The sequence below is a fragment of the Balaenoptera physalus genome (genome assembly GCF_965194825.1).
Source record: "Balaenoptera physalus genome assembly, chromosome: 2".
NCBI classification, from domain to species: Eukaryota; Metazoa; Chordata; class Mammalia; order Artiodactyla; family Balaenopteridae; genus Balaenoptera; species Balaenoptera physalus.
This window is the reverse complement of record NC_138883.1, coordinates 47,741,705-47,756,706: the sequence shown is the minus strand read 5'-3', so window position 1 is coordinate 47,756,706 and position 15,002 is coordinate 47,741,705. Positions and strand designations below refer to the sequence as shown.

Genomic DNA, 15,002 nt, shown 5'->3' with positions numbered 1-15,002 from the left:
GATAATAAACCTCTATGTATCTATCACACAAAAAGAACATATGTTTAAATTGTCATTTTTTCCCCCATCACATAAATGTTTTAAGTATCATATAAAAGAAACAGAACATGTTAGATAAAGGAGAGATCCTCTCCTCTCCAGAATTAACTTCAATCATTCATTTGATGGACCTTCTCCCCTCTTTGCTTTCTTTTTAGAACATTTACTCCACATAAATAGCTACCACATTAACTCCTATACAATCATTAGAAACAATTAGGAAGTTGTGTGGCAATGTGTTTAACCTTCAAAGTTAAAACAAAGAGATGTTTGAAGATACACAATCTTTTCCACAAATTTCATTAATCATGCAAGTAGATTTAAAGTACCCAAGCCCATAATAATTAGACCTCTTTTTAAAGTAAAATACCAAAAAAACTAAAAAGGGAGAGACCAAGCAAGTGTTAACTCAGGCACTAGTGTAAGCACAGAGGCACTCAGCAGCCACATTTCAGACAGTACTCACCCCATGCCTGCTCCAAGCACAGGCTACCTGCTTGCATGGTAACATGCTGGACCTCACTGTAACCCAGTTACTAGTCCTCTGAAGCATTAAATGCAAACAGCCCACTCTGATCACAGTCTTCCATCCTAAATCTCCTCAAGTTCTTTGAGAGACCCAATCCTGTGACCCCATCACTTTCTCCCCATCATGTTTCCACCTCTTCCTTCTCTGCAGTCCAGCCTGGACCCCGCTGCACCAGCTGTCACCTCCAACTCCCCAGACTCACTGTCTTTCTATTATACACACTCAGCAAAACCTTAACCCTAGCTCAACCCAGCCATCTACCACTTACTTGCCTGTGCTCTGGCTGCTGAGCACTGTACGAGGGAAAGGGGGAGAGAAAAAGGAATCACAAAACTGAGCAGATAAGTTTCACCAGAAATTCGTAAATTCCCAACCTTAGCCTGCCCCTTGACACTGGCAAGCCTTCTGTGTTAACAGACCTTCTCAACAATGTTTATTTCACATCTTCTCAGGCCTCCTATGCCACTCACTCTCAGGGGACAACCTCACATGTTACATTCCCAAGAAGACGAAAGCCATCGAAAGTGAGGTGCCCTAACTTCCTGCCACCAAAGCAGATAAACCTGGCTGCCCTTGCTTCCACACAGTGGAAGAGGTGTCTCTCCTCCCAAGGCTCTTCTGTCCGAGGGGGCTGAATTTTCTACCACCCGTCAGGAACCTTGCTCCATTACAGAGATCTTCTCCTCCCACCTCCCTTCCTTTCTTTCTACTGTGACGTTTCCATCAGCATTTAACTTCCTTGAGTCTCTCATCTTAAACCATAAAACGCCTCTCTCCTCTACCTTATACCTCTCTCTTCTATTACTGCCCTCTTTCCTCCTTCTCTGTCACAGATAAGGTGCATCAAAAAGCTATCTTTGTTTCCTATGTACCTCTCAATGACTGTACTTTGGCTCCCATACTTAAAAGCCCACTGAAATCTGCTGAATCTGTTCTTAATCAAGGTTACTAACCACCTCCATGTAGCTAAATCCTGTGGAGGCTTAATCTTACTTTTCTGTAGCATGTGACACTATTGACTACATTGTCCTTTTCGAAACAACTTTTACCTTAACTTCCATCATGCCTCATTTCCATGGTCTTCCTATATATTATTTTTTGTGGTTTATTTCCCTTGCAAGTTCCTCCTCCTCTAATCTGCCCTGTCCCTTAAACATGGGTGTCCTGCACGGTTCTGCTCCTAGCCTTTTCATATTGTAGACAACTATTCCAATGGCTACGTCTACCATTAATACTAACTGCTACCACATCGCTATCTGCAGCATGGATGTCGCCCGTGCTCCAAACAGATACCCAACCGGCACCTCAAATTTAAAATAACCCAGTTAAATTAAGCTCATCTTCCTCCCCAAACTCATCTCTTCTATATTCTCAATCTCAGTATCACCCTATCCACCCAGCTATACAAGCCAGAATCAAGTCCCTCCCCGAGCCTCTCCCAGGTCAATCACCCAGTCTGTTGATCGAACTTCCTCAGAATCTAATGAAGTTGCGCCCTTTTCTCCACCCATATTGATAAACGTAATTCGGATCACTATCACTGCTCTAAAATTACTCCTCTACACTGTAGTCAATATAAATATGATGGATCCCATCATTTTCATAATAATCTTTCAGTGTCACTTCATTGCTGCCAGTTTAAAAAACTTAACAATTTTATCCTCTAATTCCTGCCAATTTCTTCTGCCATTACCGCTCATAGTTAGCAGGAATGGATTCAACAGCTCTGAAGGAAGGGTTCATCCTCCCCCCTTAAACTCCACAGTCCGGAAGCACAACCCGCCCTGTGACTGCTGATGCTTCTCTCCACGCATGTGCACACCAGTCTCTTTTACCAACTCTCCTCCTTCCTTCCACAGATCACAATTTTCTCTTTTGGATCTTAACTGTGACATTATTTCCCCCATGAAATCTCTCCTAATTCTCTCCAACGTCACTGAAGACTAACTGATACGGCACCCTTACCTCTTTGCTCCTCTGATCTATTGCTTACTTTTTAGAGTACTATTTATTGCCCGAACTGTAGCTGTTTATCTCCTGACATGCTCTAAACATCTTGAAGGATGTGACTATAATCTGTTCTTGCTCCTGTCTCTAGTACCTGGCACAGTTCATGGCAGGAGATCAATCAGCATCTGCTGAACTGCACTTTTTAGAATTGTGCATTTTAGATATCTTAGGGGCCTTAGAGAGCATCCAGTCCAACACTCTCATTACTCAGAGAAAGATACTAAGGTCCAGATAGGCTACTTTTCCAAAATCACAGAGCAGAACAGAATCTAGGCCATTTGATTTAGTTTAGTGGCAGAGCAGAATCTAGGCCGTTTGATTCTTAGTCTAGTGTTACCTTCACCAGTGTGATGTGCTAGAAAAGTACTCCTTTGAGAGGACTTGGGAGAAGTGGGATTAGGACACCCTGTAGGCTGTTCTCCATACCAGGACTTAACTTCTCAGTTATAGAAGGAGAAGACTAAGGATGTAATAGGGACAGAGAAGACAGGGGCCAGAAGACAGATTAAGTCTCTAAATAAAGAGTGGATAATTGCAGCTGGTCCTGAGCAGCTTAGAAGGGAAGCAAGAGGACAGCTGCAATAGATTTTGAGAGTAACAAATAATGGTAAAGACTCAAAAGTTAAACTCGTGACTTAGAGAAAAAGACAGCGAGTCTAACTAGAAGCTGTAGGAAAATTACAGAATTTCAACCCATAGGCACAGCAATCATCCACCCAGGGCAGAGGTCTTTCTATTTATTAAAATGTGTGTAACAGTACAGCAATAGTTCAGATGGCTACTGGGCAGAGTAGAGATAGGGTAGAGATTTGGACATCTTGTTGAAATATACTAAAAATATACTAATGCACAATTTACTAAGAAAAATTAAGAATACAGATCTACAGATGTAACTCCAGAGCCCGGAAGCACCTAACTCCTTTCTTAACTGCCTCTCCAACCCCTTAACTCAGGAAATCAAGTCTCACAAGAATGCATCTGACTGGAATCTAAATCTCACTGGAAATGAGTTTGGAAAACGTATTTTAGTCTTCCAGCTTTTGCTGTAAGGGAAGGCACAGTAAAAGGAGTGTGGAACAGTGAGGAGCCCATCTGCTGCATCCTCCACCAAGTACGCTGGGTGCCATGGGGGCAGTGAGTGCTGTGGGAGCCTGTGGGAGAGCAGGCTTCCTGGAGGAAGTGGTATCTAAACTGGAAGTGAGCTGGCAGTTTTAAGTAACATCACCGCAAGTGAGAGGCTCATGAACAATCTGCAAGACCAGATAAAGGCTGCAGAGAATCACAGAAAGAGGCAGCAGGATGTCTTCCAGCCATAGAAGAACCAGACCAACCTGGAGAGGGAACTCTCCTACCACCTGAACCAGTGCATCCAACAGATGAGAGTGGTGAAGGAGCAGTGTGAAGAACCAACAGAACTCACTAAAACCAAGATGAAGCTGTAACTCCACAGACCTGAACAGAAAAAAAAAGACCAAAACCAGCAGCTCTGAGCCCTCGGCCAGGCTCAGTCTGGGCCACAGGAAGCAAGCCCGCCACAGCTGCCACAGGACCGTGGAAACAGGTCCAGCAATGTGTGCCTCAAATACCAGCCCCTGTTTTGAGACAGCTTTGGATCTGAAGAAATAAGAGGAAACCAATGAGATTCAGGTCGCCAGCTAGGAGGAGCCTCAGAGGGGTATCCTGGGGCTGCCCCAGGAGCCAGGACGAGAGCAGTGTTGAAGATGACGAAAATGTGCAGGGAAGAGGTGTTGGGAAAGGGGAAGAACTCAGCCAAACCCTGCAGGTGGCTAACCCACTGGTGAGCCAGAAAACCAAGAGACTGGGGACCTGAGCGGGACCAGCTTGTCACCAGTGAAGGTCAGGAAGAGGAGCAGGATGCTGATGAGGAAGGGAGAAACCAGCAAAAACTGGGAGGAGATGACTACAGCACAGATGAGAATGAGGCAGAATCCGAAAATTCAGTGGGCAGCTCCTGCAGGATGAGGAAAACCTAAATGTCCTAATACTGAAGAACGGAAAAGAGACATCAATAAATTTACTTGGGATAAAAGTAGAATCACACACTTCAAGTGAGGACTGCACAGAGATTACAACAAAATATTCATGTGAAATTGAATACTAAACATAAAAAAGTACCTAAAGGAGTTAAGAAACTAAAAAACTAAAAAACTTTATCCCCCAGCAAAACAAAGTTTATTGAATATTAGCTAACAGATATTCCACCATCAATACTGGTCATTCCAAGGCTTCCTCACCTCTTAGGTTCATCTGATGAGCTGGTGTGCCACTGGATTCTTCTTTGCTCTTATAGCAAGAAATAGATGTGTCTTTAAAGGTGCACCAATACTGCTTGTAACCCTTTAGAGTCAGTTTTTTTGGCCTATGTGTCAAACAGAATTAGAAGAAACAAAAAAAACACTTTTGAAATAACTTTATCAATGCTATGTTTTAGGAGCAAAGTTTCACAATGTTAAAAGTCTGAGACCAAGTTTTACATATGCTGAATTCAGTTCCCTTTTGGCCAGTGTGTTACATTCAATGTTGCTGTTACTGGATTTGCCCCTCCTTTCTCAATCTACTCAGGAAGATCTTACAGTGAGTGGGCAGAGGAAGACAGTAAGGCAAACATTCCAGTATTTCTGTCAGTTGTAGCTGTCCCTGTCACTAGCAGATCACATGGAAAGCACAGGAAAATAAAGGTGAAGTAAATGTCAATAATTGGAAGGTTCCTAGGTCCTGTAATTACCTGCAAGTTCGTGATGTCCACAGGGCTGCCTCTGGAGCCTCTCTAAACAAGCAAGTTTACCTGGCAAGACTAAAGTGAGGGAAGTGCTTCTCTCTCAGGCATGTATTTCAGTGGTGGCTTTAACTTGTCACTCCAATGTCAAACATGAAGCATGAGGAAGAGAGGATAAGGAAAAGTGCAGGTAGATAAAAAAGGTGTGTAAAGGGGAAACAAAGTAGGGGTAGGGAGCAGCATTTGAAATTGTGCCATTAGCTCAGAAATGTTACATATGTGGAGCTGTTGTATGTTCACCTACAGTAAATGGTTTATTCTAAAATGGCTTTATGTATCTTATATTCCACATCACCTCCTTTCCTCTTTCTGCCTTAATGCCTAGCGCTCTTGATTCTGTGGAGTATGACTAGATTGACTGTTCAAAAGTCTAGATAAGATACACTGGAACCTTGTTATAAAATGTCCCATCCACAAATGAACAGAATTCAATAGATTCTGGGGCTCTAAACAAGGAAACAGCCACTGACAATAGCAGTTCATTATGTACCACTTTCACCCAGACGGGATGCTTTATACTGATATGCCACTGTATGTTTCAGAATCTGCAATGATGCAATCCATCTAGGTTTACACAATCTCCTCCCCCACCTTAAGGAAAATGTTTATCAGATAAAACAATAAGTACTGCAATTTTAATTTGGTAAAGATGGTTATTTTCCCTCATTTGCCAGTCAGAGTAAATTTCAAAAATGTGAACATGGCTATAAAACTGACATTTATTCATTAATATTTGGAATTCCTCCTCTTTTGTACTTACTTGAAAACTTTAATATAGTCAGCAAGTTCAGGAATGGAAGTGATGTCACCCTAGGAGAAGAATTAAATCATTTTTTTCTCATTAAAAAAAAAATTGAAACTCTAATTAGTATCTGATATCAAGAACCAGCTTATTCAGTAAACAAGGAAAATTACATAAAACACAGATTATAAAGATTTTAAAGGTACAATCATATTATATGGTCACATAGTACAATGGTATTTTCAAATGGCATAAAAAGCTATTAAAAATTTGATCAAAATAGCAATTTATACAACCCACAAGAATATAGTGTTGATTTTAATATAGCTAAAACTGCTTATAGCTGCATATGGAACTTTTGTTAACTCATAACAGTCCTTAAAATAGTGTTTCTTCTGTAATAACTAATACCTAAGCATTTAAAAATTTTCCTGAGATCTATTTTTCTCTTCTTTTTGTAATATTTCAAATTTGGAGATCACTAAATGGATTTTACCATGACGAGATTAATTTTTCCTCTGAAGAAATATTCTCCCACTACTTGTAAGAGAATGTGCAGACTGTCAAGATCTATCTTTACTGTGTTGGAAGCACTAGACACTAGAACAATATTAATGTTAAAAATTTCCCTGAAAGTTTCTGGAAAATTGATGTCTGTATTTTCTAAACCGCTAAATATTTCTCTGTATCCCCCAAACACTGCATGAAAACCTAATTCCACAGAAAGGTATAAACATCAGTTCAAACTAAATTAGTAGGTAAAAGATTCACCCTACCAAAATTGTTGATGTTTTACCCCCTTCCAAAGTAATCTCCAGGTCTGAAAGGGCAGCATCAACTTCATCCACTTCTTTGTCACTGTTGTTCAAATGATTCTCTGATGTCATGATCGACAGCTTATTGATATGATACTGAAACCAGAAGTGATATTTTATTTAAATGATTGTTCTAACTATAAATTTTAAAATGAGATTATCATCTGTATCTATACTGAATATCTTTCATCACCTAATCTGAAAAGCTAAACGTCTCTAAGAATTAGAAGGATAGGAAAATAATGGGCATGGCACCTGAAATCAATGTCCTAAACCTGCTAATAAATGTTTACTCAAAAAAGTAGGGTCCCTGGACAAATACAAATGAATTCAGTTTGGGTGTCCCTAGGATTTAGAGAGTTAACACCTCTCCCACTGAACCCTACATGAGCAGAGACTTTTTTTTTTTTTTTTTTTAATAAATTTATTTATTTTTGGCTGCACTGGGTCTTCGTTGCTGTGCACGGGCTTTCTCTAGTTGAGGCGAGCGGGGGCTACTCTTCGTTGCGGTGCGCGGGCTTCTCGTTGCAGTGGCTTTTCTTGTTGCGCAGAACGGGCTCTAGGCATGCGGGCTTCAGTAGTTGTGGCTCGCGGGCTCTAGAGCGCAGGCTCAGTAGTTGTGGTACACAGGCTTAGTTGCTCTGTGGCATGTGGGATCTTCCCGGACTAGGGCTCAAACCTGTGTCCCCTGCACCGGCAGGTGGATTCATAACCACTGCGCCACCAGGGAAGTCCACGAGCAGAGACTTTTAACTGTCTTTTTTCCCCACTGCAGTATTCCACGTCTAAAACGCAGGCTAGAACCAACAAGTATTGGATGAATGAACAGAATATGCATAAGGTCTTCTGTAGAAATGGATTAACATTGGTTACCTTATATTACTACTATTATCCAGCAGAGGAAATTTAGTTATCACTATTATGTTGAAAACTAAAGTTCCACTTTCCCCCATCCTCAATTCAATGCTGAAAACCTGATCAGAGAGAGATGACATTTACCTTCTCATTCATACGTTAAAATAAGGTAGAATACGTTTATATGTGAATACATATACCACCACTGACACACACGAATACTCCCATATACACATATGTATATATATAATGAGTAGTGATAACTCCTCCTATATGTAGATAGAAAAATCTTTGGGTATAGAACTAGTCATGATTTTAAATACACTTAGGTAAGTGGTTTAGAACAAATATTAATGATTAGATTTTGATGCTAAACTTTAGAGAGGTTTTATACAAAGTTAAGCAGAACTTTTAAATCATTTAATCAGTTACCTTTCAAAGCACTAAGTAGCAATCTGTATTTCTGAAGGATTCATTCACTGAATACAATCTATTCATGGGAACATTTAATGAACTAATCCTGAGCCCAAATATCAACGTTCCTCTGTATTTTAAGATTTAGTGAATTGGTAATGACTACTGTCTGGCTGTATCTTCGGTTGTGCTGAAATGAGATCCTTATAGTGGTAGAAATTTTCATATTCACAAATCATGAAGAAAAAGGCAGGGTGAGGCCCCCAGGCAGTGGCCGCAAATAGCAGAGCATATTAAGAAGCATATGGAGAGCTGGTTAAAAATATAGATGCTTAGGTTCGTTCACCCCCAGAGACTCTGATTCAGCAAATATGGGGTCCAGCCTGGAATCTGCATTTTTACTAAGTACCTTAGATGATTCTGATGCAAAAGGTCCTTCTGAGTTACACTGGAGAAATCCTGGATGTGAATGGGACTGGTCATAAAATCCAGTTTTGCTTTCAAAGGGGCATGGGGTATCTGTTAAATGTTATAATACATGACTGGACCTAAATACTTGAAAAACAGTGTTACTAGCTTACCTAATTTTTTTTATCCACAGCTTCTTACTTTGAATTATTTTGTTTCTTTTTACTATTCTAGATTTATTTTACACAAGGAACCAGAAGCTCTAAGGAGAGAATAGTTCAGATTGTAACCTATGTCTAAAATAAAAAATCCTAGGCGTCTCCTTGCCATACTTTCAGAGTTTCCCCCTTCTTGTACTGGATGGCTTCCAAGAGGCTTTGGGTCAGTCTCTTGGAAGGCTTCTAACAACTCAGGGGATTTGTAGTCCAAAATTCTCTCAATGAATCTAGATTCTAAAATGGTCCAGGAAAGCTATGCTTTGGGGCATTCAGTCTCCATGAATTAAAATCCATGGTTCTGAGGTGTTTTTCACTGAATCGAAATGGAATATCTAATGTTTATTGGGTTGGGGTGGGAGTTGGGCAAAGCTGAAGAATAATCCCATTTCTATGACAGCACGACTGTGTGTATAATCATTCAACAAATATTTTTTGAACACCTATGTGCTGGGATATATCTGTTGGCTTTTTTAAAAAATGCATTATTTTTATAATAAAAAGATAAGAAATACTATATAAGAAAACCTGTGGTTTTCCCCACATACATTTTACATGTATTATTATTCTGTCATTAGCAAAACTTTCACTAGAAAATTATGAGCCCATACTCTAAGTGAGAAGGATGTAGTGAGAACGCTATATAACCAAGTGAGACACTTTGAATAAAATTGCTCCAGAATTTAATTAAAGAAATTCTTCAGGTAGTCTGAATCACCCAGAAACACAATATAAGAGTCTTAACTGATTAAGCAAGTCTCTAGAAAATAACTAAACTAATTCATCTGTCATTACCAATTTGCCCTGTCTGAGCTTCATTTTGATTCCCTTCTTTCAGTGTGTAAACTAAGGAGAAATGAGCTGCTCTTCCTCTCTAAAGGACAACTTTTTTGAGTCTTAACTGAGAAACTCTTCTGGGTACATAAAAACATTTGGAAGATTGAGAGCATTTTTATTTGTGTTCTAAGGAAATAATTAAATCATTGTGATAGTGAAAGATATTCATAACTGAATGTCAACCTTGCTTCCAGTACTTAAATAGAATTCCACCATAATCTGAGAACACTCACCAAAGCCTCACTCAGATATCTGAAATTATTAATCTAGAAAAATTAATCTAGTGGTCAGTCAGACCTCAGTGTCTCCAAGAATGATTTGTGGATGCCACCTTAGTATTACTTTACCAGAGGGGACAGCAGTAATGAAGTGGGCAATTAATTTTTTAATAAGCCCTACTGTAATTCTGAAACAGGTGGTAAGCAAGAACCACATTTGGAAAAATACTAGTTTAACGTTAGCTACCTACTTCTTAAGGATTACCATTCTAAAAACTTATCTATGTTTAGTTTCACTAGTCTCTTAAAATTTTATCATCTTAAAAGGTATTAATTTCTGCCATAGCCCATTTTACAAATATTACCATCCCCAGTTATTTATGAAGTTATGCAAAGCTTCATTTCAGAAATCTGATTCTTAATATAGATTTTATTTCCAGGGGAAAATTGGACAGTTTTAAGCTTATATACATCTAGGGGTGGAAGGATATTTTTCTCCTACAGGATATAGAAAAGTAACTATTAAGTATACCACTAATCTCTTATAAAAGACAAAAATTAAATTAAATTCACACATATTTTGCCTTCTAAGTGTCTATTCACTTTCTACATAGCAAAAAGTAAAACACTACCTATCAAAATGCTACTGGAATTACTATGCCACTTTACCATTTAAATAATGCCCTACCCTTTCCCCTGAAAAGTCCCATTTACCAATACTCGCCACTACCTGCAAGGCTGCAAACATCATCATTTCTTCTTCGGTGCATTCAATTTCTTCCAAGAGAATAGCCCATTTGGCCTGCTCATAAAGCTGATTAATTCTGATTGCATCATACTGCAGCAAAAGAGATACAATTCTTTTGTAATATATTACCTTTTACATTAACAATAAGGAAAAAAGCTACCTATAGGGTTACGTATACCTAAATATATCCACATCTAATTTTTCATTAAAAATGGCATTAAAATATGCCAAAAGATTTTTACATATTCAGTATTAGAAGTAGATTCTGTATGTTATTTTCCAGGGAAATAACCATTAGGTATTACAGCCCTTAATAAAAGGAATTTAACTTGAAGACATTAAAGTAAGGTAGAACTGACTGTTTTTCAGTATTGTTGTTGCAATTTACCACACTAACATGTCATAATCAGACAGTAAATTAATTATTTCGGGGAACATCTTGCTCACTGTGGAAAAGCATACCCAGACAAAGTGGCAGGTCCTTGGAAACAGTAATTATTTTAAGAATCCAAAATAGAGGGCATACACAAACATACATAAGCACACACACACATTTGTAGAAAAGATTTACTTAAATGTTATTCAATTATCCATTTAGTTATGTTAATAAAAATCAATAGTAATACTGTAACAGTACTATCTTAGAATGGTCACAAAATACATAGCCCCCTCCCACCCCATGCAAATATAACTATGTTCCCAGAACAGCTTTGGCTTTACCAAAATTAGGTATGATATAGCCTAAAAAGGGATTAAAATGATTTTTTGTAATTCTACTATATACGTTTTACTGTTGTATGAAGAATTATTTAAGCACATAATTTAAAATGATAAATATATACATTAAAATCTAGGCTATAATCTAGACATGAAATGGATGAGAAGCAGACAAGAGAGGTCCCCTCACCCGCAAGGATGACATGAAAGCAAAAGACCCAAATCTCTGTGCCATGTGTTTTCTGGGGGAAAACACTCCAGATCTCTACAGCAAATTTAAATCTTATCAGAAAAGCAAAGTACTTCAGTAGCACAGATGATGCCAACCGTCTGATAGTAAAAACATATTACAATGTGTGGCTATTAAATTGAGAGAAATATAGACTTAAAAAGAATTTTTTTTTGAAGCAACATCTTCTGGGATATATAATTATGTACAGTTGAAGAGAGATGTTAAAAAAAAACACATAAACTAACTTTACCAATTCTGTAGTACCTAACTAGTTCCTTTAAAATACAAATCAACCAAAAATTCAATTATTTAACAAAAAGAAAAGGGTTTAGTTATGCTTCCAACTTACTAAAACAATAGACTACTTTAAAATACAGGTGCCTTTGTCCAAAGCTTTGAGTTTTTAATATTATTCAAGACTTGCTATATGTATATCCAAACAATTCCTTACCCCACCAACTTCCAAAAAGCAAACAAAAAGGAACAAAAGACATCCCTCTAAACCCTCGGTACCTTTGGATTCAAATCAAAAAAGCTGTAATACTTGAATCGGAGCAGCAAGGCCTCATTTTCCTTCACGTCTTGTTCCATGAGAGATCTTGAGGAATCAAGCCACCTGGACAAATTAACAATAGTGGAACAGAGCAAGACAAAATTAATTCTACCTCTATATGGATAAAGAAATTCTTAAATTGTATCTATATTTTAAAACTTACTCTTGGTTGGGCGGGATAAATTAGGAGGCTGGGATCAACATATACACACTACTATTTATAAAATAGATAACCAACAAGGACCTACTATACAGCACAGGGAACTATATTCAATATTTTGTAATAACCTATAAGGGAAGAGAAACTGAAGAAGACTATATATACATATATACATATACACACACATATATATATACATACACATATATATACACATATATATACACACACATATGCTATATGTATATATATAGCTGAATCGCTGTATATGTGTGTGTGTATATATATACACACACATATATATAAGTGAACCGCCGTGCCGTACAATTGAAACTAACACAATAGTGTAAATTAACTATAACTTCAGTAAAAAAAAACAAAAACAAAAACAAAAAAAACTTGTAAAGTAATTGGTAAACAGCAAAAAAACAAAACAAAAAAAACTTACCCTTGGTTGATTTTTGCTTTGTCAAGAAGGGCTTGAGGCTTGAACATTTTGGCCAAGATTTCTGGTGATGTTATTGGCTGACTGACAGCAAGTATACCAGGGTTGCCTTCTGACAAAGCACTGTCACCGAACCAAGCAGAAGTAGGTGACAAGGGGCTTCCATCATGAGCATCGTAAGTGGGGGTCATTGTTTTACTATAAAGTCCTGGGCTTGAATATATACTTCCTAATAAATAACATGAAAAACAGGTAGTAAGTATGAAGTATAGTTATCTTAGTTTTCAGTAATACATGCTATAATGATATAAAGCATACTGTGAAACACAAGCTTCACTCTGGAAAGAAAAGCTTTAGTACATTATTTTACCTCTCTTAAAAACAAGTGAAATTAACTTTACTTGTATAACATTAAGAACATGTATAACAATAAGGTCAAAAAATATAACTAAGTTGGAAACTCTAGGGAAAAAATCAGTTCAAGAGAGTTAGAATATAAGTTAAGGATATTGCTGAAGCAGATAGACCAACACTTTTGTTTTTTAATTGTGCCAAGGCTCACCTTTCAGAGGGCCAATGTAAAGAACATCAGTGCCTATAGAAAAGGAAAGAAAGGAATTCAGAAGGTAAAGAAAGGCAATAATAGGAGACAGAAACAAAGAATGAAAATGAAAAGAAAATGGGAAGAAGAAAATACAGATTTTTTCCTAATTGTGAATTATAAACTGAAGTAAATATTCCAAGTGTATTTAAGAGTAAAGAACCTTAGAAGCTATAATCTAAGTAAAACAAGTTTTGTCCAATTCAGAACAATGAGGTTGGGCTTCCCTGGTGGCACAGTGGTTAAGAGTCCGCCTGCCAACGCAGGGGACACGGGTTCGAGCCCTGGTTTGGGAAGATCCCACATACCACAGAGCAGCTGGGCTCGTGTGCCACAGCTACTGAGCCTGCGCTCTGGAGCCTGCGGGCCACAACTACTGAGCCCACGTGCTGCAATTACTGAAGCCCACGCACCTGGAGCCTGTGCTCCACAACAAGAGGCCACCGCAATGAAAAGCCCGTACACCGCAATGAGGAGTGGCCCCCGCTCACCGCAGCTGGAGAGAGCCTGTGCAGCAATGAAGACCCAATGCAGCCAAATAAATAAATAAATAAAAATAATTTTTTTAAAAAGTCATTAAAAAAAAAAAAGAGGTTGTGCTCTAGTCATGTGTTAGTGACAAACATGTATACATTTATCACCCTTTGAAATCACTGTACCCTGTTTTAAGACAGCTCAATGTAACTGAATAAATTCACATAAATTAAGGGAATAATTTTCTCAGTGAATAGCTGAACTGGCTCCAACAGATTTACAAATAAAGTATTCAAGCAAAGGGATATATAAATATTGCCCTAGAAAGAGGCTAACAAGGTGCATTTTATAATTAAAGCCCTGAAGCTGTAGAGATACTGTCTTTTTAATCTTCTGCTTTCTCAGTGTTAAAGGGCTAGGTATGTAGTAGAGGCACATTAAAAAAAAATTGTTGAATTAGTCCACTGATGATCTATCCTCTGTCATTTAGACTATAAAAATTAAGGAGATTAAATTAAGACTTTAAAAAAATTCAGAATGACATTAAGTAAAAGCACCCCTTCAAAGTTCTAACTCTGTTAATATATTTTATCCTGTAGTCATAATTTTTAAAAAGAAAATGTGTAAATGGGTGTCACACTGTTAATGGATGATGTTAATGGAATGGCTGTTTTCCTTACCTAATTTAGGAATATGCTTAGGAATTTCTCTCCTTTCATCTCTAATGACATACCAACCCCCAACACACAATGACAGAAACAATTACCTATGAAAAAGTGGTGGTAATGCTAGAGATTTTTGAAGTTGTCAAGACGGAGTCTAGGAAGAGAACACAAAGTGAAAAAAAAAAAAAATCTCTTAACTAGCCTCAGGGTATCTGATTTGATACCCCTAAATGTATTCTCCCAATGGATACTTAAACAACTTGTAGAATGTGAACATTGTTAAATAAGCAACAAAGAAAGCTGTGAATGCTCCTTTTCAGCCTTTAAGGAAAAACACTGGGATATTTAGTTGTACCTTTAAAGCAAGAACCTTAAACTACAAAGGCATTTTGTGAAAGAGTTACTTATTAAAAGGGCTGAAAACATTACTCCAGCTCATCTGGGCAAAGAATAATTCTGCTATAGGGAGTATACATGTAAATACCGTGTGGAAAAAAAAACATTACCTTCTAGGCAGAATCTTCTCAT

General features: G+C 37.9%; 1 protein-coding gene across 4 annotated transcripts in view; it reads right to left on the bottom strand.

Moving 5' to 3' along the window:
- The window catches only part of FERMT2 (FERM domain containing kindlin 2), a 73,442-nt gene that overhangs the window by 7,942 nt on the left and 50,498 nt on the right, over positions 1-15,002 (bottom strand). For 3 of the 4 annotated variants that reach the window (XM_082450407.1, XM_082450408.1, XM_082450405.1), the window contains exons 5-11: positions 13,297-13,329; positions 12,738-12,963; positions 12,090-12,192; positions 10,610-10,717; positions 6,894-7,028; positions 6,136-6,185; positions 4,834-4,958 (exon numbers count right to left, since the gene is read on the bottom strand). In XM_082450407.1, coding sequence (XP_082306533.1) covers positions 4,834-4,958; positions 6,136-6,185; positions 6,894-7,028; positions 10,610-10,717; positions 12,090-12,192; positions 12,738-12,963; positions 13,297-13,329 — 780 coding nt within the window. The remainder of the gene's footprint in view (positions 1-4,833; positions 4,959-6,135; positions 6,186-6,893; positions 7,029-10,609; positions 10,718-12,089; positions 12,193-12,737; positions 12,964-13,296; positions 13,330-15,002) is intronic. The other variant, XM_082450406.1, reaches the window with a different exon arrangement.